We start from the raw sequence: 22,824 nt of genomic DNA, 5'->3' as shown, positions 1-22,824 counted from the left end.
TTGGCTGGTGCTCAAATGCACATGCACACATAGGAATACACACAGATCCCATGGATCTGTCTACTTTTCTAGTTTCCCAGCACTTTTGGTTGTTGGCAGTCCTACTTTAAAAAAAATAAAACTTATTTAGTATTATAGTGTGTGTGTGTGTGAGAGAGAGAGGGAGGGGAGAGGGAGGGAGGGAGGGAGGGAGGGAGGGAAGGAGGGAGAGAGAGAGAGAGAGAGAGAGAGAGAGAGAGAGAGAGAGAGAGAGAGAGAGAGAGAGAGAGAGAGAGAGAAAATGCAATTGTATAGAGGTCACCAAACACCTCTCTGGAGTCAATTGTGTCTTTCTACCATGGTTCCAGGAATTGAACTCAGATCAGCAGACTTCCCAGTGAGCACTTTGAGTGGCTGAGCCTTTGTGGTGGCCCATTCAGTGCTACTTTTAAGTGGTCTGGGACTCACATGTATCCTCCAGTTTCCTGTGTTCTTCAAAAGCCTTGTTGGTTCTCGTGTATCTTCCCTTCTTCCTTCTCGTCCCTTCTTTCTTTTTCCTCCCTTTTTGCATCTACTTGCCCTTTTCCCCATAGATTATTATGCTTTTTCCCCCTCTTTTAGGAGGAAGTTTTGCAGGAATTAAATATGTTTCCTCAGTTGGATGATGAGGCTACACGGAAGGCCTATTACAAGGAGTTTCGTAAGGTAGGAGGATTCATTTTTTTCTTCTTTCTTTGTTTTCTTTTTAGATAGGTCTTATTCTGTAGCCTAGGCTTACCTAGAACTCACTATGTATTCCAAGCCTTGAACTCCTTGCAGGCCCTTTGTCTCATCATCACAAGTATTGGGAGTATAGACTTAAGCTACATAACAAGTATCCATTTCTTAAAGCCTTTTGGCGGGGACCTCAGTGCATTTTCATGTCTTCATTTCTGATTTTTTCTTACTGAAATGGAGACTACTACCTAGTCCATTCTCAGCCTTCTTCCTTTGTATTTTCTGTCCTGCAGGTAGTAGAGTACTCTGATGTGATTCTGGAAGTCTTGGATGCCAGAGACCCATTGGGCTGCCGCTGTTTCCAGATGGAGGAGACTGTCCTTCGAGCAGAAGGCAACAAGAAGCTGGTCTTGGTCTTGAATAAGATTGGTAGGTTTTGGAAAGACTGGGTAAGGCAGGGAAGGGTTAAGCTAAGGCTAGCTCAGATTAGGCACTGAGACAGCAACTCAGTGGCTTTCAGAATAGCCATTCAGAGGAAATCTTGTTCAGATTTCCAAAGGCAGAAATATTGTCTGGTATCCACACACACACATACAGAATGTAGCACGGATTGGGGGTAGAATCTGAGCCTGTTTGCCTCTCAGCCCTTTTCCTTGCAATGTTGAGCAGGTTCTGTGCCTGGTCATTCTTGGAGCCCTGTCCCCACAAACTGGAACTCAAAGATTGGGACAAGAGAGCACATGGCTTGGGACTCACTGAGGTGTTAGTCTTATCCTACTTTTGCTGTTTTCTTCGTGATAGCTGGTAGCTCATGTCACTCATGAGGACTTCTATTTCTCTAGTAGTAAACAGGACATGACCATCGCAGTCCCACAGCTTTGTTGTGAGAATTAATGAAGAGCTTGGTGTATCACCAGCACTTCACAAATCATAGCCATTCTTGACACTTAACCCAGCGTGGGGTGATTAGGAAAGGGAATGGGAATAAGATATTTGGGCACTTTGCAATGGAAGGGGGATGTCTGGGACAAACTGCTTCTTTACATATTTTCTTCAAGAGAGTAAGCCTTCTCAGGGACGGCCAACTTGTCCTGCAGGTCGAATTGTCCTTTGTAACTCCATCCCGGGGACTAGGCAGGGACAGTTAGGGCAAGAGGGGAGATCTGTTAGTAGGAGGTAGGCCTAGACATAGGTGTGTGGCTTGGAGGAAGCCATGGGAATAATGTTCTTACAAGTCCCACCTGTTTTTCCCAGACCTGGTTCCCAAGGAGATTGTGGAAAAATGGCTGGAGTACCTTCAGAATGAGTTGCCAACCGTGGCTTTCAAAGCCAGCACCCAGCATCAGATCAAATTGGTAAGCCTGGCCTCTTTCATTGTGGTCTGGGGCCAAGGTTGCAGCTGTTATGATTCGGACTGAAGTGATTCCTCTAGTGGGTGACTTGTTAATTTTTATTTTACTTTACTTCTTCCCGTATTACTGCTCTTCAGAAAGCATGCTTTTTTCTGGCTGTGAGGAAACAGTAGTGTATACTGTCTATAGGAGAGCTGGGAAATAGAGTTAACTACTTGTTAACTCTTCAAAAAACTATTCCCTTCCCTTCCTTCTTTAAAACAAGACATAGGAGGCTGGAGAGATGATGGCTCGGGGGTTAAGAGCACTCGTTTCCAGAGGACCCAGGTTCAGTACCCAGCACCTACATGGCAGCTCACAAGCATCTGTAACTCCAGTTCCAGGGGATTTGGCATCCTCTCCTGACCTCTCCAGATAATAGGCATGCATGTGGTGCACAGACATACATACAGGCAAAACACTCATACACATAAAGTAAATAAATCTTTTTTGTTTTGTTTTCTTTTCTTTTCAAGGCAGGGTTTCTCTGTGTAGCCCTGGCTGTTCTGGAACTCTCTCTGTAGACCAGGCTGGTCTCAAACTCAGAGATACTCCTGCCTCTGCCTCCTGAGTGCTGGGATTAAAGGCATGTGCCACCACCACAACTTTAGTAACTAAATAAATTTTAAATAAATCTTTTAAAAGGAACCCAAATACGGCAAAATACTTCCGATTGATATCAATATAGAATACTTACAAATACTGAAGTATTACAGTAATGTTGGTTGTTTTGGGGGAGGTAAAGTGGTTATTGGGGGACAAGGTTTTCAGTTTTGCACTCTGTTTTTTTACAATGCTAAGAATGGAACATAGAGCATCTTGCCTGTGTAGACAGACATTCTACCACCGAGCCCCTATTTTCCAGTTTTTTTTTATTATTATTTAAGCAGTGTTTGTTAATCTATTTGCATGTATCTCCTTGGCATGTAGACAAGTGTCGGTGTAAGCTAAGTACTGGGCTATGGTGTGGCTTGGTCATACATAGGCCTTATGCTTTTGATATTTTCTCAGACACTGACAAATGATCCTTTATAATAGCTATGCCAAGTAATCCTCTTCCCACTTGGGTAGATGGATGTGTGAAGAGGGCCTCTTTCCCTACACTCTTGCCAACATAGTATGTCTAACATAATTTTGTGGCTCCACCCCGCCCCCCCCCCATCAACAATAAAAGTAGGGAGGTTGGGATGGTCTTGTCCGGTGTGAGAGGTCAAGGAAAGATCAGCTTTGGGCCAGGCATGTCTGCACAGGTAGAGAGGCAGGCTTTCCTTTTGGGCGTATGAGACACAAAGGCCCCGGGAAGGGAAGCAGGCTTTTCCTCATAGTCTTGGGAATGAGAGAGCTAGAAATGAAACCTTTCTTGCCTCAAGCTAGGATGTCTTCATGTTTCTGCTATGGGAAGGCAAAAGTCATGTATGTGGAGGCAGGAGAAGGAACAGAGAAAATTGGAGAAATAAAGACAGAACAACTTAATCCCAGCACTTGGGGGGGGGGCAGAAGCAGATGGATCTCTCTGAGTCCGAGGCCAGCCTGATCTACAGAGCGAGTTCCAGGACAGCCAAGGCTACACAGAGAAACCCTGTCTCAAAAAACAAACAAACAAACAAACAAAAAAAGATACACCAACTAGAAGCAAGGAAGAGCTGGAATGTAGCTGCTGATTCGTGATTCCAGAGTGGTTCTGAATATTCCACTGCAGGTTGGCAATTTGAGCATAGAATCTGTCTCCCACCTGATGCCCATTTTGTAATATACCTCATTTTCAGACTCGGTGTAAAGTTCCAGTGGACCAGGCTTCTGAGTCACTGTTGAAAAGCAAAGCCTGTTTTGGAGCTGAAAACCTCATGAGGGTCCTGGGGAACTATTGCCGCCTGGGGGAAGTGCGTACCCACATTCGAGTGGGGGTTGTCGGTAAGGCTGCGCAAATTAGCATGGGGCACACTCCTTCCTTGGACAAGGAAGGAGGGACAGGGTTTGGAATTCTGTGTTGTTTCTTTGGGGAAGAGAAGAGGGGTTCAGGAGTGGCTTTGCAATTTGCAGTTTGGCTAGTGGGCGTGGGAAGGCATATTCAGATTCACCACCGTTAGAACCAAATAAGATCCGAAAACACTACAGTCTGTCAGAGCTATGGGAGGAAAGTGTGGTCCACCCACCTCTTACAGATGAGAACAGTGAGACCCACCAAAGGAAATAAGGTGGAGCAGAGGCTTAAGTGTGGTCTTTCTGAAACCCACAGTACTGTAGAAGGGGGTGAAAGGGGATTGGGGCAATTGAGAGGCAGGCAGAGATCATCAGGGAAGGAAAGAGTCTCAGCTCGAGATACTGAAGAGAACCAGACAGAAAATGTGTAGTTATACACCATACACTTGAAAAGACAGCACGCCAAAAGAACAGGGAGGCCAGATTACAAAGTGGATGGGCAATGAAAAAGACAAATTGAAGTGACAGTCATAAAGAGAGTGAAGGATATATCACCCCAGAGAAATGCCAGAGGGACATTAAAAACAATTATGTGGCCAGACCTGTAATGCTAGCTGCTTTGGAAGATGGAAAGTTTGAGTTCAAGGCCAGCTTTAAGTAACTTAGTGAGACCTTGATTCATAAAAAAGCAAAAGAAGCTGAGAGTGTTCCTCAGTTGTGGAAGGTTTCCCTAGTATGTGTGAGACCCTGGGTTCAGTCCCCCGGTGTTAAAAATAACAGGAAACAAAGTGTGTACAGAGACCTGTAGAAGGCATGGTAAAGAAGAACAGACATGGGGCTGGAGAGATGAACCAGGTTCCAGAGGACCTGGGTTCAATTCCCATCACCCACATGACAACCCACAATTGTCTGTAACTCCAGTTCTAGGGGATCTGACACCTTCACACAGATATATATATATATATATGCAGGCGAAACACCAATGCACATAAAATAAAAATAAATTATTTAAAAAAAAGAACAGACACTGGGGATATGTACTTGTGTAGATACGCATATCAAATAAACATTACAGGAATGACGCCAAGTTTGAAAGAAAGAGATAGTTATGACACAAAAGAATATACAACATAGGCCCCCACACACATACAGATCCTTAAGAACATGTAAATCCCTATGCATGGAGTCATGTACAGGCCTGGAAGGGATACATCTACAGGCACAGACAGACTCAGGCAAAATGTCCAGACCAAATTCTTCCACACTCACACTACTGTCTCTGTTTCCTCAGAGCAAATAAGCCACAGGGATACTACATGTGCCCAGATACACTGTAACCGTCCGATGCAACCTAGAATCATGGAGAAACAAACGGACATGTCTGTAATGAGACAGAAACGTTTGCATAGAGAGAATTAAAGACAGTTAGAACAACAAGGCCATAATGAAACACAGATGGGCACGTTTCTGTAGACGAACTCCAGAGAGAAGGAACATAGTAACCATGTGGTCAGACATGGAATTGGTGGGGTGGAGAGGATCAGAACAGATAGTGTCCAGAATGGGAAAGGGCCTTTTAGATGCCTAGAGCTGTGAGAGCAGTTCAGTGAGAGGTCCAATGAAAGGGAAAAGCAGCCGGGCGGCAGTGGCGCACGCCTTTAATCCCAGCACTCCGGAGGCAGAGCTAGGCAGATCGCTGAGTTCAAGGCCAGTCTGGTCTACAGAGTGAGTTCTAGGACAGGCACAAAGCTACACAGAGAAACCCTGTCTCGAAAAACCAAAAAAAGAAGAAAAAAAAAAAGGGAAAATCAATCATATTTGAAATGAAAATGACCAAGAGACACATAGAGGTATATAGACTTCCTGGTAAGTGCCCAGATCTTCCCAGGCACATATGTGAGAGAGTTGAACGTACTGGTATACTTTAGTGCACATAGAGGACAGTAAGAATGACATCCAGGGAGAGAGAAAGTCACAACGACAGCCCTAGCCTGAGAGTGGTGCACAGGTGTTCGACTACAAAGATTCCCCAGGCCTAGACAGCTGTGTAGAGAGGGGGCATCTGGAGAGTAGTCCCTTCTCCCCGGGGGAATTGCATGTCAGAACAGGTGGTCTGTTTCAACACTAGACTCCACCTTCCGTTGGGTCATGTCTATGAGGCCTTCCTTATATGGAGCACCTCTCCAGGCTGGTTGTGGTGGGAGGTAGACTGCACATCTAGAGAGAGGGCCCTGTGTGCCTAGAATGCCAGAAGAGGAGGAGAGAACTAGAAATACCCTGTAGAGGCTTGGCCAGGGTCTGGGGTGGGGAGACAGGAGGCCAGACTCTACTTTTGGCTTGTCCGTGACCTGGTTACTGCCTCTGCCAGGCCCTTTCTTAAGCAAGCTGGCCTGAATTCCTGTGAGCACTTCCTGCCCTGAGTATTCTGTTCCTACTTCGCAGGCCTTCCCAATGTGGGAAAGAGCAGTCTGATCAACAGCCTGAAGCGCAGCCGTGCGTGTAGTGTGGGAGCTGTTCCTGGTGTCACAAAGTAAGATCTGCCCATTTCCCTGCTTCACAAAACCTTGACATTACCATTCCATCACAGCTCATGTGCCTTCAGCCCCTGCCCATTTCCCAATTGTGGACCATCCTCTGCTTCATACCGCGGGTTTAGGAATCCTAATAGCCCTCATTTACCTAGCCCATCCCAGGTGTTGGCTGCTGGGTCTTTTATAACAACTGCAAATATTGAAGCAACTGAGACCCAGCGAGTCAGAAACTTGCCTGAGCTCCTAAGTCCCCAGTGAAAGAGATTGGCTCTATAGCACCTCAGATCCCCCTGGTCCTATATTTCTCCACTTCATCTGAATTATACCTTCCCTCTCTTCTTTACCTCTCTCCAACCTCTCCAGGCCCAACATTTGTGACTAGCTCTCGGGTACAGCTGGGCCTTGTTTTTCTCTCTCTAGATTCATGCAGGAGGTCTACTTAGACAAGTTCATCAGGCTGTTAGATGCTCCAGGCATTGTCCCAGGACCCAATTCAGAGGTGGGCACCATCCTGCGTAATTGCGTCCATGTGCAGAAGTTGGCAGACCCGGTGACCCCGGTGGAGACCATCCTTCAGCGCTGCAACCTGGAGGAGGTATGGAGCAGGGTCCTCAGTGGATGCCCTATCCCACTACTTCAGAGGCCCTTCACTTGTTCTCATGACTTTTCTCCTTCAATTTTGCTAGATTTCCAACTACTATGGTGTCTCTGGATTCCAGACTACTGAGCACTTTTTGACTGCAGTGGCCCACCGCTTGGGAAAGAAGAAGAAGGGAGGTGTATATAGTCAAGAGCAGGCTGCCAAAGCTGTCCTGGCTGACTGGGTGAGGTGAGGAAGGGGTAGAGGAAGAGGTGGCGTTCACTGATGCCAGTGGGACAGCCTGAATTCCTGGGTCCCAAGGTAGGGGACAGCTGAAGAGCTGGTCATGCCTTTCTTGGTACTCTGTGCCTAGTGGTTATGGAGCAGTTCAACACATTGTTCGGAAAGCCATTGCGTGGATTTCTCATCCTATGTCCTCTTTTGATAGGTTATTTGTTCTCAGCGACATCACCACTGACCTCCCCTTCTCTCCCAATATAGTGGGAAGATCAGCTTCTATACCCCACCACCACCTACTCACACTCTGCCCACCCATCTCAGTGCCGAGATTGTTAAGGAGATGACTGAGGTCTTTGATATCGAAGATACTGAGCAGGCCAATGAAGACACCATGGAATGTAAGTGTGGATGGGCGGGGGGACTAGTTTTGTTCTATTAGACCCCAGACCCCATGTCAGATTACACATGTGATCTCTCCTTCCCTGGGGCTACTTGGGGCTTGGTGTTAAATTTTATTCACTGTCTTGCAAGGTAGAAAATTCTAGTTTGGGCTATGAGGGTAGGGGTGGTGGTAAACATTTGGTAGATTGGCACCCCCTTTAGGTTCTTTGCAAGTGAGACTCCATTTCTTTCTTTCTTTTTTTTTTCTTGGTTTTTCGAGACAGGGTTTCTCTGCGTAGCTTTGTGCCTTTCCTGGATCTCACTCTGTAGACCAGGCTGGCCTCGAACTCACAGAGATCCACCTGGCTCTGCCTCCCGAGTGCTGGGATTAAAGGCGTGTGTTACCATGGGCCGCCTGAGACTCCATTTCTTTCTTTTAGGTTGAAATAGCCCTTTAAGCTGGGTGGTTGTGGCACACGCCTTTAATCCCAGCACTCTGGAGGCAGAGGCAGGCGGATCTTTGTGAGTTCAAGGCTAGTCTGGGCTACAGAGTGAGTTCCAGGAAAGGCGCAAAGCTACACAGAGAAACCGTGTCTCGAAAAACCAAAAAAAAAAAAAAAAGCCCTTTTTATGTGTGGAGGGACATGTTTTTGAGACAGGGTCTCACTATGTAGCCCTTGGCTGACTATAACTCATTATGTAGACCAGGCTGGCCATGAACTCAGTGATCTGACTACCTACCTGTACCTCCTGAGTGCTGGATTAAAGGCTCAAAAATTCCTTCTTAGGTGTGTATGTTTGCATGGGTCTGAAATTCCAGCCAAATCAAATGACCAAATGGTCCTTCTCCCTATTCTCCTCCTTCCTATTGCCTTAGGCTTAAAATAAAAAAAAGCGATGTTCAGGATTAAACCCAGGGCCTTGTGTAGGCCAGACAGGCACGCTACCACTGAGCTACACCTACAGGTACTCTAGGCTTTTTTAGACAGGATTTTATTATGTAGCCTTGATTGACCTGGTGCTCACTGTATAGCCTAGGCTGGCTTTGAACTTAGGTAATTCTGTCCCATCAGGTTCTTGAGTATTAGTATATGCCACCATATCTGGCTACCCTAGGATCTTCTCAGCATTCTTAGATTTTCTTATCACCATTGGCTAGTGAGATAGCTGAGTGGATAAAAGATATGAGCTGCCTGCAATTAAATAAATCTAAGTTTTGTTTCTCATTAGCTGTATGATACTAAACAAGTCTGTTCACTTCACCCTGTCTCAGTGATATCTTTTGTAAAGTAAGAACAGTAGCCTCACTCCATAAGGGTATTGTGTAGATTTACCTAATTTGTAAAAGAGGACCGGGGTATAGGTCAGTGGTACAGCTCATGCATAGCATTCACAAGGCCCTGGTTTGACTCTCAGCACCCCAAAAGGAGGAAAAGATATAGAGGAGTAGAACCTGGCATATAGTAAATCTATGCTCTGTAGATGCTGTCTGGGGTATATGGAGGTAGGACTTGCTACAACTGGTGAGTAGGCTTCTGCTCTTAGATACTATTTGTAGCCTTGGCCTGTGGTTCCTACTTCATTCTCTACTCTGCCCAGGGCTCTCTGGTCATACACTTGGGAACAGCTGAGAAAGCTCTGCTTGGCCCAGAGTCTTGTTTCTGTTTTTCTTGAAGGCCATTCATTTTCTTCTCTGGGTCCTCTAAAGTCCTGGATTACAAAAGAGGACAAGAAGACTTGCCTGATTTCTAGTTTATTCCATGTGTGGCTTCAGGCAAGTCAGCCTTCTTGTTGAATTTAATTTCTGATTCTGTCAAGTGGGCAGTTGAGAGGGATTTGAACTCATGTTCTAATGGTGATGCTCGACCCTGGCTGGATTTGTAAGGACAAGAGGAGTGTCCTCACTACAGGGAGTTGAGATGAGGGTGGAGAAGGGGAGAGGGGTAAAAAGCATTTGGAGGAGTTGGTCCTAGTGTTGGATCTGAAGAGTGAATAGGAATTAGGACATTGGGTGAAGTGGGTGGGATAGAGTTGATAGATGTAAATATGAGGGTAATGTGGCACAAAGCAATGGGCATGTCTGAGGGCAGGGGGCAGGAGGGAGGAGAAGAGAGGCCTGGTCCTAGGAAGGGAATCCTCATGGCTCTCTTCATCACATTTGAGCCAGAGTACATACAGTAGGTGTCCTCTGCTGGGTTTTACCTTAATCCTATGAATAAGAGTTGTGGAATTCCCTTTTCTCACATGAGCAAGCTGAAACCTCAAGGCTAACTCCCAGCAGGTGATTGTCCTATAATATTCGTTCTTTTGTTTTGTTTTTATTTTGAGACAGGGTCTCGACATACAGCCCAGGCTGGCCTTGAACTCATGATCCTCCTGTTTTACCCTCCCAAGTGCTGGGATTACAGGTATGCACCACCTGGATTAGTATTCCTGCTTTTCAATCTTTGTTGTGTATCCTCTCAGCAGAAACAGCCTCACTCACCCCCACTCCCCTCGTGTCCTTTTTGCCGATCAGCAAAGGCCTGATCAGCGGGCTGGCAGCAAAGGGGCAGCCAGGATCCTAACAATGGTGTTTGCGTTTAAGGCTTGGCCGTGGGAGAATCCGATGAGCTTTTGGGTGACATGGACCCACAAGAAATGGAGGTCAAGTGGCTCCATTCTCCGCTGGTGAAAATAGCAAATGCCATTGAAGATAAAACCACCGTATATAAGGTACCTCTCCACATCCTCATGACAGTTGTCTCCTGCTGGGTTCTGGGAAGCAGTCAGTTCCTTCCACATATAGCTCAGGGGGAATTGAGGTCTGAGTTGCTCACACACTTCCTATGGACTTGTGCATGCTTGACCTGGTGTGTTCTTTGCCAGACAATAACATGTCTAAGGAGTTCTTTCAAGCAGCTTTCGCAGCCCTGGTTCCAGTCCATAGAACAGGTGTCACCATCTTGGCCACCCAGTTATTCAGTTAGCAGATGATTCTCCCTTCCCTGACTAGTATCCGGGATCTCATATGCTGGTAGTCACCAAATCCCATAGCTATTCTTTGCCATATTTCTTGAGACATGGTCGAAATTTCTCATCTCTGTGATTCCTGTAATCCTAGAGTATGCTTCTAGTCTTCAACTTACCTGGATATATGCTTCATGATTTCTTTTGTTGCTGTTTGAGACAGGGTCTCATGTAGCCAAGGCTGGCTTTGAACACCCAATCCTCCTGCCTTCCACCTGCCCAGTGCTGAGATTACAGGCATGCACCATCATGCCTGGGTATTCTGTGGTTCCTAATAACCTAGTGTGACCCTGTCACTTTCCTTCCTAAACACTTCTCCATGGCTTGCTGTACAAGATCTTCATGGCATCGTATGACTGACTGTTTTCCCACCATCTTTTTTTTTCAGTCGCCCTGGCTCTGTCCTCCAGAGAGTTCATTTCAGACTCAGAGGAGGAGTGATTAGGGGCGGGTGATAGTAAGGAACAGCCTGGATCTAAGGGCCCTAAACTAGACTACTGGTTAGGTGCTAGGGAACCGTTAAGCTGCATCTTGAAGGCTGAGTTCTCTGGGCACCGGCATAAGAGCTGGGCAGGCCCTTTACCAGTGAGCCACAGCCAGTCCCAAGTGACTAGTTAAAATAGAGGATGCTTTTCCTATTGTTCCGGGCTCATCTCACTTAAAATTGGTTTAGAGATCGTGTCACATGATTACTTACTTCAAGAGCTGTCCTTTATTTTTCATGGTGATATAATATCTAGAAAGATTTATTAACAAAAATGTCTTGTTGCCATGCTAATGAGAATAGTCATTCAGGAAGAAACGGGCTCAGGTTGGCCAGCGAGGAAACTCACCTTTAGTCAATACATAGTAGAAGGTAAGGTCTGAACTTGTGCAGTGCCAGGAGTCACACTCTTCCCATCTTCACATACTTCTAGAAGTTTCCTATTGCCTAAAGAAAAAAAATCTGGGGCTGGAGAGATGGCTCAGAGGTTAAGAGCACCGACTGCCCTTCCAGAGGTCCTGAGTTCAATTTCCAGCACCCACATAGTGACTCACACCCATCTGTAATGAGATCTGGTGTCCTCTCCTGTATACATAATAAATAAACTTTTAAAAAAAATCTATAATGATACTGTTCACTGAGCCATAAGTCCCTGGACATAGTGCATTTCTTAGAAACTGACAGTAGTCCCCCATTTTTGTACTACAAATTCCAGACTCAATCCAGGGTCCTCAGCAGGCCGCCTTGTTACACAACTCCCAAGAAGTACTGTATGGGCGTACTGTGTAGTGAATGCTATCTCCATCACCAGCCTTAGTAGCTTGGCTCAAACCACCCCATCTTACTTTACTATAGGGCAGTGGGTGGTTATACTCACAAGCTATAGAGCCAGGCTATTAGGGTCTTAATTTACCCCGCTGCTTACTTGCTAGCTCTGTGACTTCAGGTGCATCCCCACCCCCACCCCCAGACAGGGTTTCTCTGTGTAGTTTTGGTTCCTGTCTTGGATCTCACTCTGTAGACCAGGCTGGCCTCTAACTCACAGAGATCTGCCTGGCTCTGCCTCCCAAGTGCTGAGATTAAAGGCGTGAGCCACCACTGCCCACCTGGCCTCAGGTGCATTCTTAACAGGAATTAAATTAGTAATACATATAAAAGGAGTTAATATAGTCACATAGTGCTGCTTAACAGCAAGGCTATGTTCTAAGAAGTACAGTGTTTTAGGATTTTTGAGACAGTCTTATGTAGCCTAGCTATCTTCAAAACTCAATGTCACTGAGATTGGCTTTGAACTTCTGTTCTCCCTGCCTCTACCTCCTGAGTGCTGAGACGATGAGTATGTTACCATGCCTACCTTGATAGGATCTTCATTGTGGAAATATCCTAGAGTGTACTTATATAAACTAAGATGTTTGTGGCAGGCCACCGTCACAATGTGGCCCATCGTTGCTTGACCCATGTTTATGTGAATACATATTTCCTTAGGTATGTGCATTTTTGTATGTTAGATTGGTACGTGATACATAGTAAATGCTTTGTTAATATTTCCTTTTACTACTCACATGTACCTGCCACACGGATACCCTTTACAGTAGCCCATAGGTAGACAACATGCTCTGAGTTAGGTTTAGCCTGCTTACTTACTGAAGGTAGAACTAAATCTGACTTACTTCTTTGTTCCCAGGATTGTCCCCCATAGCCGGGTATGAAGTGGGTGTTAAAAATACTAGCTGTATTGGAAAAGAATACTAGCTGAGTAAGGCCTTGGGTTATTTCAACAAAGGATCATAATATGAATTGTTACTAATGGAGTGACTCCTTTTGTTTTTGTTTTTTTGTTGTTTTTTTTTTTTTGTTTTGTTTTTTGACAATCTTACTCGGTAGCCCAAACTAACCTAGAACTAAACCATGTAGTCCAGACTGACCTTACGCTTATGGCAATCTTGCCTCAGCCTCTTGACTGCTAGATTACAGGTGTGAGCTATTACTGCTTCCTTTTCCTTTTCAAATTATTCTTATAAAAAGCCTTGCAAGCTATCCAGTGTTCACTGCTGTTTGACACATGAACAAATTGAGTCTCGTAGGCTAACTAAGCACCAGTTAGGATTGGTGGAGTCATCACTGGCTCCAGATTGCTTCTTACTCAAGCCTATCCTTAGTTTCTCTGCAGGAGTGTTTGGAGATCAAGACCCCATCATTATTCTTTTTCTCCCCAGATTGGAAACCTCACTGGGTATTGTACCAAACCAAACCGTCAACAGATGGGGTGGCCTAAACGCAATGTGGACCACCATTGCCCCCAAAACAATCGCATAGTGGAAGTCAGTTCAGTGGATCGCCGCCCAATGTTGCAGAGGATCCTGGAGACAGACCCACTTCAACAAGGCCAGGCTCTGGCATCTGCCTTGAAGAATAAGAAAAAAATGCAGAAGCGTTCAGGTAGGGGTACCTGGCCATTCCTATGCTCTGAAAATGCATGATTGGAGGCAGAGTTCGGGTCTTCTTGAATAAGCATCTTAGAAAGCCTGGAGGGATGGGGTTAGGAACTTCATGGACTGGCACCATGCTGGGCAGAATGTGTATTTTCATTTGTATTGTATCAGTAGGAAATGCATTTGGAATCCCAGAGGATACAAAGTCAAATCTCTTAAGGCTTCCCACCATAGGCAGCTGGTTAATTTCTTGCCCTTCTCCTTTTTTTCTTGAGACAGAGTTTTCACTGTGTAGCCCTGGCTGTCCTGGAACTCACTCTGTAGACCAGGCTGGCTTTGAACTCATAACGATCTGTCTGCCTCTGCCTCTCAAGTGTTGGAATCAAAGGTGTATGCCACCACTGCCCAGCTATTTTCTTGCCCTTCTTAAGACAGATGTATTCAGAAGTCTTACATTCTGTGTCTTCTTTTCCATACCAATGCTTGTCACTGAGCATACAATTTTTGCTTCATAATTTCTCCATTCTGTGTCTATGGAATATTTCCACATTAAGACACAAAAGAATTCCTTTTTGTATAAATGGTGGTCCTTTGTGCAGCTGACTCATTCAGGTTTTCAGAATATATATAGTTGGTCCTCCATATCTGTGGCTTCTGTCCTACAGAATCAGTCAAGTGAAAATAAATATTTGGAAGCAACTGCATCTCTAGGTGCTAGAAAGATGACTCTTTCCCTCTTAAGAGCACTTGTTCTTACAGAAGACCCAGGTTTGGTTCCCAGCACCCACATAATGACTCACAACTGTCTGTAACTCCAGTTTCAGGGTATCCAATGCCTCTTCTGACCTCTCCAGGAATTAGCATGCAGGTGGTGCACATACATAATCTCAGGCACACACACACACACACACACACACACACACACACACACACACACAGACACACACACACAGACACACACACACACGCACACACACACATATATATGCATAGAATAATTTTTTGATTTTTTTTTTCAAGACAGGGTCTCATTATGTAGCTCTGTCCTGGAACTCACTATGTAGACCAAGTTGGCCTTGAACTCAGAGATCTGCCTGCCTCTGCCTCTGCAAGTGCTAGGATTAAAGGCATGCGCCACTATGCCTGGCTAATAAAAATTTAAAGTTAAGATAGGTGCAGGCTATGTTTCTTGTCCCTATTTCTTGAACAACACAGCATAGCAGCCATTTCACAGTATTTGTATTGGATTGGATATAAGAAATCTTAATGTACAGGAGGATGTGTGTAGGTTATGTGAAGAAACTACATTGTTTTTAGTAAAGCTGTGGGTTTGTTATCCTCTGTGGATACTGAGGAGCGAGAAAACAGTTTTTTAGTGAATTAATAAAGGTAAGTATGTTTACTCTTCAGTATCTGTGGTTACAAAATACAAATGTAGCCACGTTGTGGTGGTGGTGGTGCATGTTTTTAATCTCAGCACTCGGGAGGCAGAGGCAAGCAGGTTTCTGTGAGTTCGAGGCCAGCCTGGTCTACAGAGCAAGTTCCAGGACAGCCAGGGCTCTTACACAAAGAAACCCGGGTTCAAAACAACAAAATACAAATGTTGGTAGGGTTGATTGACTCTGTGACATCTCCTCTTTTTAACTAGGCCATATTTTATAGCCATCTTCTGGCTCTACAGAGTCCTAGGAATCCAGGGATGGATTGCCCTTAAATTCCAAGTCTTGTTAGGGAGTAGAGAGGAGACAGAACAGACACTGACAGTGTCGAATCATCACCCTGACGGCACATATAGCAAGCACTTCAAGGGAGCTTAACCTAGCTTGGAGATAGGTGGAGTCAGCAGAGGCTTCCTGGAGAAGTCTCAGGGAATCCTGAGGAACATGTATGTCTGGTGGATGAGAGCTGTGAGTGGTAAGCAGTCAGGCTCAAAGCCAGTACTGCCGGGCGCTCCTTTGCTATGAATGCTCATTTGGGGGTGGGTCGGGTAATGGAGGAGTGTTAAGTTCACACAGTAGGAGGAAGTTACTATTTTGGTACTTAGACACAAAAATACTTAAAATCCTGTGAGTCTGAAACCCTGAGTTGAAGCTATGCTGGGGTGATCACTTCACAGTGAATGGGTCTACCTGTGAGGTTGAATGACAGTTTGAATGGCCCATCAGTTTTGCTGAATGATTAGATGGGCAACTGAGCCTGTGGGAAGGTTGGGATAGGCCAAGCTAGTGATAAGCTGGCTGTGGCAGGCCTTCTGTTGGCCAAGCCAGCCACCCAAAGATTGCCTGTTTTTCTCCATCTACAGATAAAATCGCCAATAAGTTGTCGGATTCCATGATGTCGATCCTCGACCTCTCTGGCAACAGCGACGACACTGCTGGAGACTGATGAGCTGATCTTCCCCTCACACTGCAAACACTGTTTCCTACGGGATGGGAGACTACAGGTGTCGTTCCATTCTCCCTGATGTACCTACATAGTAGAAGAACACCTCCCACACCATGTATCTTGTGCCACAGTGCCCTCCATTCTCCTCAGTTAAGAGTCTTAAAGGTCTGGAACTGCCAATCCCCAATACCCGCTATTTAATTCTTGCTGTCTTGGAAAATGACTTTTTGTTTGTTTTTGTGGTGCCAAGGATTGAACCTAATAGGTTGTCACACATGTTAGACAAACAATCTATTGCCAAGCTGTATTATTATTATCATTATCACCATCTCTTATTGTCATTGGAGAAAGAGCCTTGCTTTGGATCCCACTTTGCTTACTCAGCCTCCATTCTGAGTAGTGGATTACGTGCTTCTGTCACCACTCCCAGCTCCCACTGTGTTTTACAAGATAAAATATCAGCAGAGTCTTGGCATGGTAGTTACATACCTGAAATCCTGACACTTGGGAGACTGGAACTTGGAGAATTGCAAGTTACAGGACAGCCCGGACTATCTGGCAAGACCCTTTCTCAATAAAACAAACAACCCAAAACAAGTAAGAGTCCAGGCAGTGGTGGTCCGTGCCTTTAATCCCAGCACTCAGGAGGCAGAGGCAGGCGGATCTCGGAGTTCTGGGCCAGCCTGGTCCAGGACTACAGGGAGAGACTCTGTCTTGAAATACCAATAGTAAATAAATAAATGAAATTGTAATTATTAAAAAATACAAATAAGCAAAGTCCAAGTGTTAGCAGTGTAACCTGTACTCTCAGTTCCTGTGTCCTACCTTGTGGGTTAGGCTGATAAGGGTTGACCTCTTAGGGAAGGTCAATCTTCTAAAGGATGGACTGCTGAGAAACCTGGTGGCAGTGATGGTGGGGTTGTCCCCGGATGGGTGATCCTTTCTGTTTTTATCACCCCACAAGATCTCAGTGCCTAGGCATCCCTAAGGCTCTTGGCTACTCATTTTCCAAATTAATAGGTAGGTCCTCATTTGGGTAGCGTAGGCGTAGAGAAGCACAGTGGTGAGTCTTCTGTGTTTCTGCAAGTGTCTGGGGATAGGGAAAAGGGTTGAAGATTCTAGAAGGGGTATAGATACCCTATCATAGTGAGCTGGAAAGCCATTGGCTGCAGGATGTTCAGGGAATGCAGCCCTTATCCATGTTTTTCAGACAGAATTAGATACTGGCTGAGCATAAACTACCAGTCTCTGAGAATCAGTTAGCTCCTTTAACTTGCAGCTCATCCCTACCGGGAAGGGATAAGGCTCGGAAAGCTGACTGCATGTGCTCAAACCAACATTAAATGGCGGTATGCTAGGTTTAAAAGGAGTGTAATTATAATCCTATGCTAACCTTTTCTGCTGTATTATATTGCCTTCTCAACATAGGAACATTGGTCAGGCATCTACCTGTGGTGTTTCCTGTTGTCAAAACTTCTAAGTGTATTTTCTCTACTCTGCTTTTAAAAACTGGTAACATTTTATGAAAACTGCTTTCCAAGTCTCTTTAAATGGTGTTCAACTTAGTTTACTGATTTCATTGAAGTTTTGGTAGATAATAATATATTAGAAATAAAAGCATCTAGACCCTTGGGAACACAATCTATCCAAAATAAAATAGAACTAAAATTATTGTGACAGGATAAGAATTTTGGACTCTGACCAGGTGGGTGGCTCACACCAGTAATCCCAACACTGAGGATGCTGAGGCGGGAAGATGTCTGTGAATCTGAGTCCAGCCTGGACTGCAAAGTAAGAGACTGTCTCAAAGCAAACCAAAATAACAATATTCTAACTCTGTTGTATCTTAACGGGAGTGTGTGTGTGTGTGTGTGTGTGTGTGTGTGTGTGTGTGTGTGTGTGTGTGTGAATGTGTATGCGCGCGCGTGCGTGAGCAGAGGGTCTTCCCCATGTAACCCAGGGTGGCCTTGAACTCCAGAGCCTTCTGGTCAGCTTCCCAAGTGCTGGGTTTACAGGGGTTTGCCATCATGCCTGGTTGTGTCTTAACTCTTAAAGCAATTTCTTGGATCTTTATTCTCACTTTAAAAAATAATTTTTCTACAATAAATTTCATCCTTTATAATCTTAAGTTCTGTAAGTTTGGATACTTGTTAATAGGGGTGGTCTGCCACCATTATCAAGATACAGAATTTTTAGTCAGGCAGTGGTGGTACATGCCTCTGATCCCAGCACTTGGGAGGCAGAGGCAGGTGGATCTCTGAGTTCGAGGCCAGCCTGATCTACAAAGTGAGTTCCTGGACAGCCAGAACTGTTACATAGAGAAACCATGTCTTGGAAAACAAACAAACAAAAACCAACAATAACAGAAAAAAGTATACAGAATTGTTGTGGTGTTCCCCCCAAACTTACCATGTCTCCTTGTAATATAGCCTGCCCCCATCCACAGATACTGTTCCTTAGTATGGATGTCATAAGTCACACAGGGGCTTACTTTATGCCATTAAGCTTTTAGCTTTGTACTTTGAAACTTTACATTCGAGTAAAATACAGTTGCATCAGCACTGATAACTGGATAAAGAGTAACCGTGAACACAAGAGCAGAAAGATTCTGTTAGCCTCCCCAGCCATCTCATGCTGTGATAGTCAAATCCAGTTCTCTAGACCCAGCCCATGGCAATCACTGACATGTGCTTTCACTTTCTGCTTTGTCTCTTGAAAAGAGTTGTAAGTGGAATTTAACAGTATGTAACTTGTGCGTATAACTTGCTGTGAATTTTAGATTTGAGATCCGTATTACTGGGTGTATCAATAGTTCTGATTTCTATTTCATACTCCATTGTGTGGATGTACTGCTGCTTATTCAATCCCAAGTTGGAAGACATTCTTTACAGTTGAGGAGGAAGTTATGAATAAAGCTGCTATAAGAACTTGTGTGAGACTGTGTTCATTCATTTCTTTGGCATTACTACCTAGACTTGGATTGCTGGAATATATGGTAAGCATATGATTAACATTGTAAGAAACTGCTAAACTTGGTTCGTTTAATGTTCATTAAAAAAACTTTACTATTATTTTGCCTGCACATATGTCTGTGTACTATATGCATGGCTTGGTGTCCACAGAGGCCAGAAAAGGGTATCAGATCCCATGGAACTGAAATTATAGGCAGTTGTTTGTGAGCCACTGTGTGGGTGCTGGGAACTGAACTTGGGTCCTCTGCAAAAGCAGCAAGTACTCTTAACTGCTGAGCCATCTCTCGGCTCTGACGTACATATTAAGTTCACTTTGTAAATTCATTGGTTTTCATTCTCTCTCTCTCTCTCTCTCTCTCTCTCTCTCTCTCTCTCTCTCTCTCTCTCTCTCTCTCTCTCTCTCTCTCTCTCTTTGGTTTTTTTGAGACAGGGTTTCTCTGTGTAGTTTTAGAGCCTGTCCTGGATCTTTCCTGTGCTCTAGGACCTTTCCTGAAGGTCCTTGTCTATGCCTGTACTTTGTTTCCTCCATGTTTCTTTCTTTCTTTTTCTTTTTTTTCTTTCTTTCTTTCTTTTTTTTTTTTGGTTTTTCGAGACAGGGTTTCTCTGTGTAGCTTTGCGCCTTTCCTGGAACTCTGTAGCCCAGGCTGGCCTTGAACTCACAGAAATTTGCCTGGCTCTGCCTCCCGAGTGTGCCACCACTGCTCAGCTTAATTAATTTTTGTGCAGGGGAGAGATGATGGATCTTGTTTCGTTCTTCTGCAGGCTACCATCAGCACCATTTTGAAAAGGCTGGCTTTTCCCCAGTGTATATTTTGACAGCTTTGTCAAAGATTAGGTGCGTGGGTTTATTTCTGGATCCTCTTCTATTCTGCTTGTGTGTCTTTGATAAACTGTTTCCAACGTGACACTACCATTCACCTCCCATCAGGATGTGGAAGATTCAGTTCTGTGCTGGCGGTGGTGGGGCACACCTTTAATCCCAGCACCCAGAAGGCAGAGACAGGTGGATCTCTGTGAGTTTGAGGCCAGCCTGGTCTACAGAATGAGTTCCAGGACAGGCTCCAACGCTACAGAGAAACCCTGTCTCAAAAAAAAAAAAAATCCAACCCCCCCCCCCCCAAAAAAATAGATTCAGTTCTGTATCCTCTAGCACTTGGCTGCGCCACCCCACCCCACCCCGCAGCTAGGCAAAGGCTTTACCACTTAAACTGACTTCTCTAGTTCCTGCTAGAGAACCCTGTTGGTATCCTGCTAGGTTCAGTAGCATCTCATTGTGGTTTTGATTTGTATTTCCTAGTAACTAATGATTTGGTCCTATTTCCATCTATCTATTCATTTCCCATTCATCTATTCTCTTTGTCAGAGTGTTCAGATCTGTTGATCATTTATTTGCAAGGACGAGCATCAAACCGAGGGTGATCTTGCATGCTACACAAGTACTCTGCCATTAGCCATGCCCCAAATCTCCCTTGCACATCTTGTATTTGTTTTATTGTTTGGAAGGTTTTATGCTGAATACAAATTATCAGATACATGCTTTGTAAAGAAACTTCCAGTTTGTGTCTTATCTTGCCTTTTTTTTTTTAAATAAACAGTGTGTTTTTTAAAATAGAAACAAATATAATTAAGCTCAGAGGAAAACCCTATTGGCAGATTTAGTTTAAAAGTTGTAGTAAAATAGACATAAAATTACTGCCTTAATCATTTTAAGTGTACATTTCAGTGGCATTCTATGTTCACATTATTGTAAAATCACCAGTCAATTTTAGAATTCTTTTCATATCATATACCCAGAACTCTACACCTGTTATTACATAATGCTCCCGTGTTTCTTCCCTGCAACTGCAATTCTATTTTTTTGTGACTCTGAACTATAACCTCACATATGCAGAATCACGCAACATTTATGCTTATGTGACCTGCCTGTTTGACCTCACTTGGTATAATGTCTTCAAGGTTTATCCATGTGGTTTACAAATTTCTTTTTTAATTTTTTGGTTTTTGAGGCAATGTAGCCTTGGGTGGCCTGGAACTCACTAGGCTAGTCTAGCCTCAAACTCATAGTAATCTGCTTACCTTTGCCTCCTAAGAGCTCAGATTAAAGGCATGCATGTGCTACTGTATACAGCCTGTAATTTCTTTTGTAAGGTGCTGTGTATTTTTCAGCATTTGAAGTGTAATTGATAAAAGTTATCTGTTTAAGGTGCTTTTTTAAAATTTTGTTTACTTTTTTTGAGATAGTATCTCATGTAACCCAAGTGGCCTTGAACCTTAGAGATGGTATATCTTTTGGACATAATACCATCCAAGAGGGATTGAGTCATCTCACGAGAGCTCTATTTTTAATTTTGGGGCAACCATCATACTGTTCCTGTAAATAGTTGTACTAATTTATGTTCCCACTAATAGTGTATGAGGTCCTCTTGGGTTGGGCAGTGGTGGCACACGCTTTTAATCCCAACACTTGGGAGGTAGAGGCAGGGGGATCGTTGAGTTGACGCCAGCCTGGTCTACAGAGAAACCCTGTCTGTAAAAACAAAACAAAACAAAAATAAAATAAAACAAAGAGGTCCTCTCGGGCTGGAAAAAGGGTTCAGCCGTTAAGAGGTCCTACTCTTCCAAAGGGTCTGAGTTTCATTCTCAGAACTTCCACTGGGAAGCACATCCACTCCTGCTCCAGGGGATCTGATGCCCTCTTCTGGCCTCAGGCATCTGCAATCATGTGGACCCCCAACACAACACAATTTAAACAATAAGAATAAATCTTAGTTTGAAAAAGAGCTCTTCTTTCTCTGTATCCTCTCTAAAGCGTGTCTTTTTACTTTGTTTTCATTCTTGGTGTTGAGATAAGATCTTGTTATGTAGCCCAGGCTCATCTCAAATCCTTAAGAATCCTGCTGCCTCTGCTCTGATTACATGGCTACGGCACTATGCCTGACTTCTCTTGCCATGTTTATAGTATACATCCTGATGTGATGTGCCGATGGGATTTTGACTTGGTGTGTCTTCATTGTAAATATTAATATACTTGGCCAGTTTTTCTTCAATGAAAGTTAGTGAGCAGTGAGTATAGCCCTAGCATGGAGTTAGGCATGTTACATAAAGATGAAAAGCATCTTTCCTTCTCTCAAGAAGCTCTTGGTCTACAGTGAAAATACCAATATGGTTGTTGCTACAGCAGAGGTTTCTGCAGAGAGTCTTTGTCGCCTGGGATACGGAAGGCCTAATTTGGCAAGGAGAGGGTTCACGGAGGGGTGAGCTTTTCAGCTGAGACTTGAAGGGTGAGGGCAAGCCCTGCTAGGCAAATGGAGAGCAGATTCGAGTCAACAGCTCAGTTCTTGAGCAAGGAATAGCATTTTTCAAAGAAAAGGTCTTTTCTTCCTTGTTTGTTCTTAACAATTTTGTTCAAAATGGATCTAGATGTGGGGATTTATGCCAGTACCAGACTGTTTTTTAATTAGGCATGTAATAGAATTTGAAATTAAGAAGTCTGATGCTTCCAGCTTTATCTATTAAGGACTGTTTTGAATTTTAAGATTTTTTTTTCTAGAATTTTCATAGTGATTACATTGAACTTGTAGCTTACTTTGGGTAGTGTGGACATTTTAACAAGACTAATTTCCATGCTACCTGAACATGGGTGTCTTTCCATTTATTTGTATCTTTCATTTTTTTTCTTTCCCCGTGTCTTTCTTTCCCCTTTTCTCTTTCTTTACATTGATTTTATTATTATTATGACCAGTTAAATGTTTTTAAAAGATTTTTAAAATGTTAGGTGTATGAGTGTTTTGCCCGAATGAATG

The 22,824-nt window shown here is 44.1% G+C and overlaps 1 protein-coding gene across 1 annotated transcript in view; it reads left to right on the top strand.

The window, feature by feature from the left end:
* The window catches only part of Gnl3l (G protein nucleolar 3 like), a 32,774-nt gene extending 13,794 nt beyond the window's left edge, over positions 1 to 18,980 (top strand). The window contains exons 6-16 of the mRNA XM_076561802.1: positions 601 to 684; positions 990 to 1,125; positions 1,951 to 2,051; positions 3,854 to 3,998; positions 6,450 to 6,537; positions 6,959 to 7,133; positions 7,225 to 7,367; positions 7,620 to 7,756; positions 10,327 to 10,454; positions 13,449 to 13,671; positions 15,967 to 18,980. Of these exons, the coding sequence (XP_076417917.1) occupies positions 601 to 684; positions 990 to 1,125; positions 1,951 to 2,051; positions 3,854 to 3,998; positions 6,450 to 6,537; positions 6,959 to 7,133; positions 7,225 to 7,367; positions 7,620 to 7,756; positions 10,327 to 10,454; positions 13,449 to 13,671; positions 15,967 to 16,049 (1,443 nt within the window). The 3' untranslated portion in view covers positions 16,050 to 18,980. The remainder of the gene's footprint in view (positions 1 to 600; positions 685 to 989; positions 1,126 to 1,950; positions 2,052 to 3,853; positions 3,999 to 6,449; positions 6,538 to 6,958; positions 7,134 to 7,224; positions 7,368 to 7,619; positions 7,757 to 10,326; positions 10,455 to 13,448; positions 13,672 to 15,966) is intronic.
* Positions 18,981 to 22,824: the final 3,844 nt, after the last annotated feature.

The sequence above is a fragment of the Peromyscus maniculatus genome, chromosome X, assembly GCF_049852395.1.
Source record: "Peromyscus maniculatus bairdii isolate BWxNUB_F1_BW_parent chromosome X, HU_Pman_BW_mat_3.1, whole genome shotgun sequence".
In the NCBI taxonomy this organism is placed as follows: Eukaryota; Metazoa; Chordata; class Mammalia; order Rodentia; family Cricetidae; genus Peromyscus; species Peromyscus maniculatus.
The sequence above is the reverse complement of the archived record's forward strand: the minus strand, read 5'-3'. Positions and strand labels throughout refer to the sequence as shown.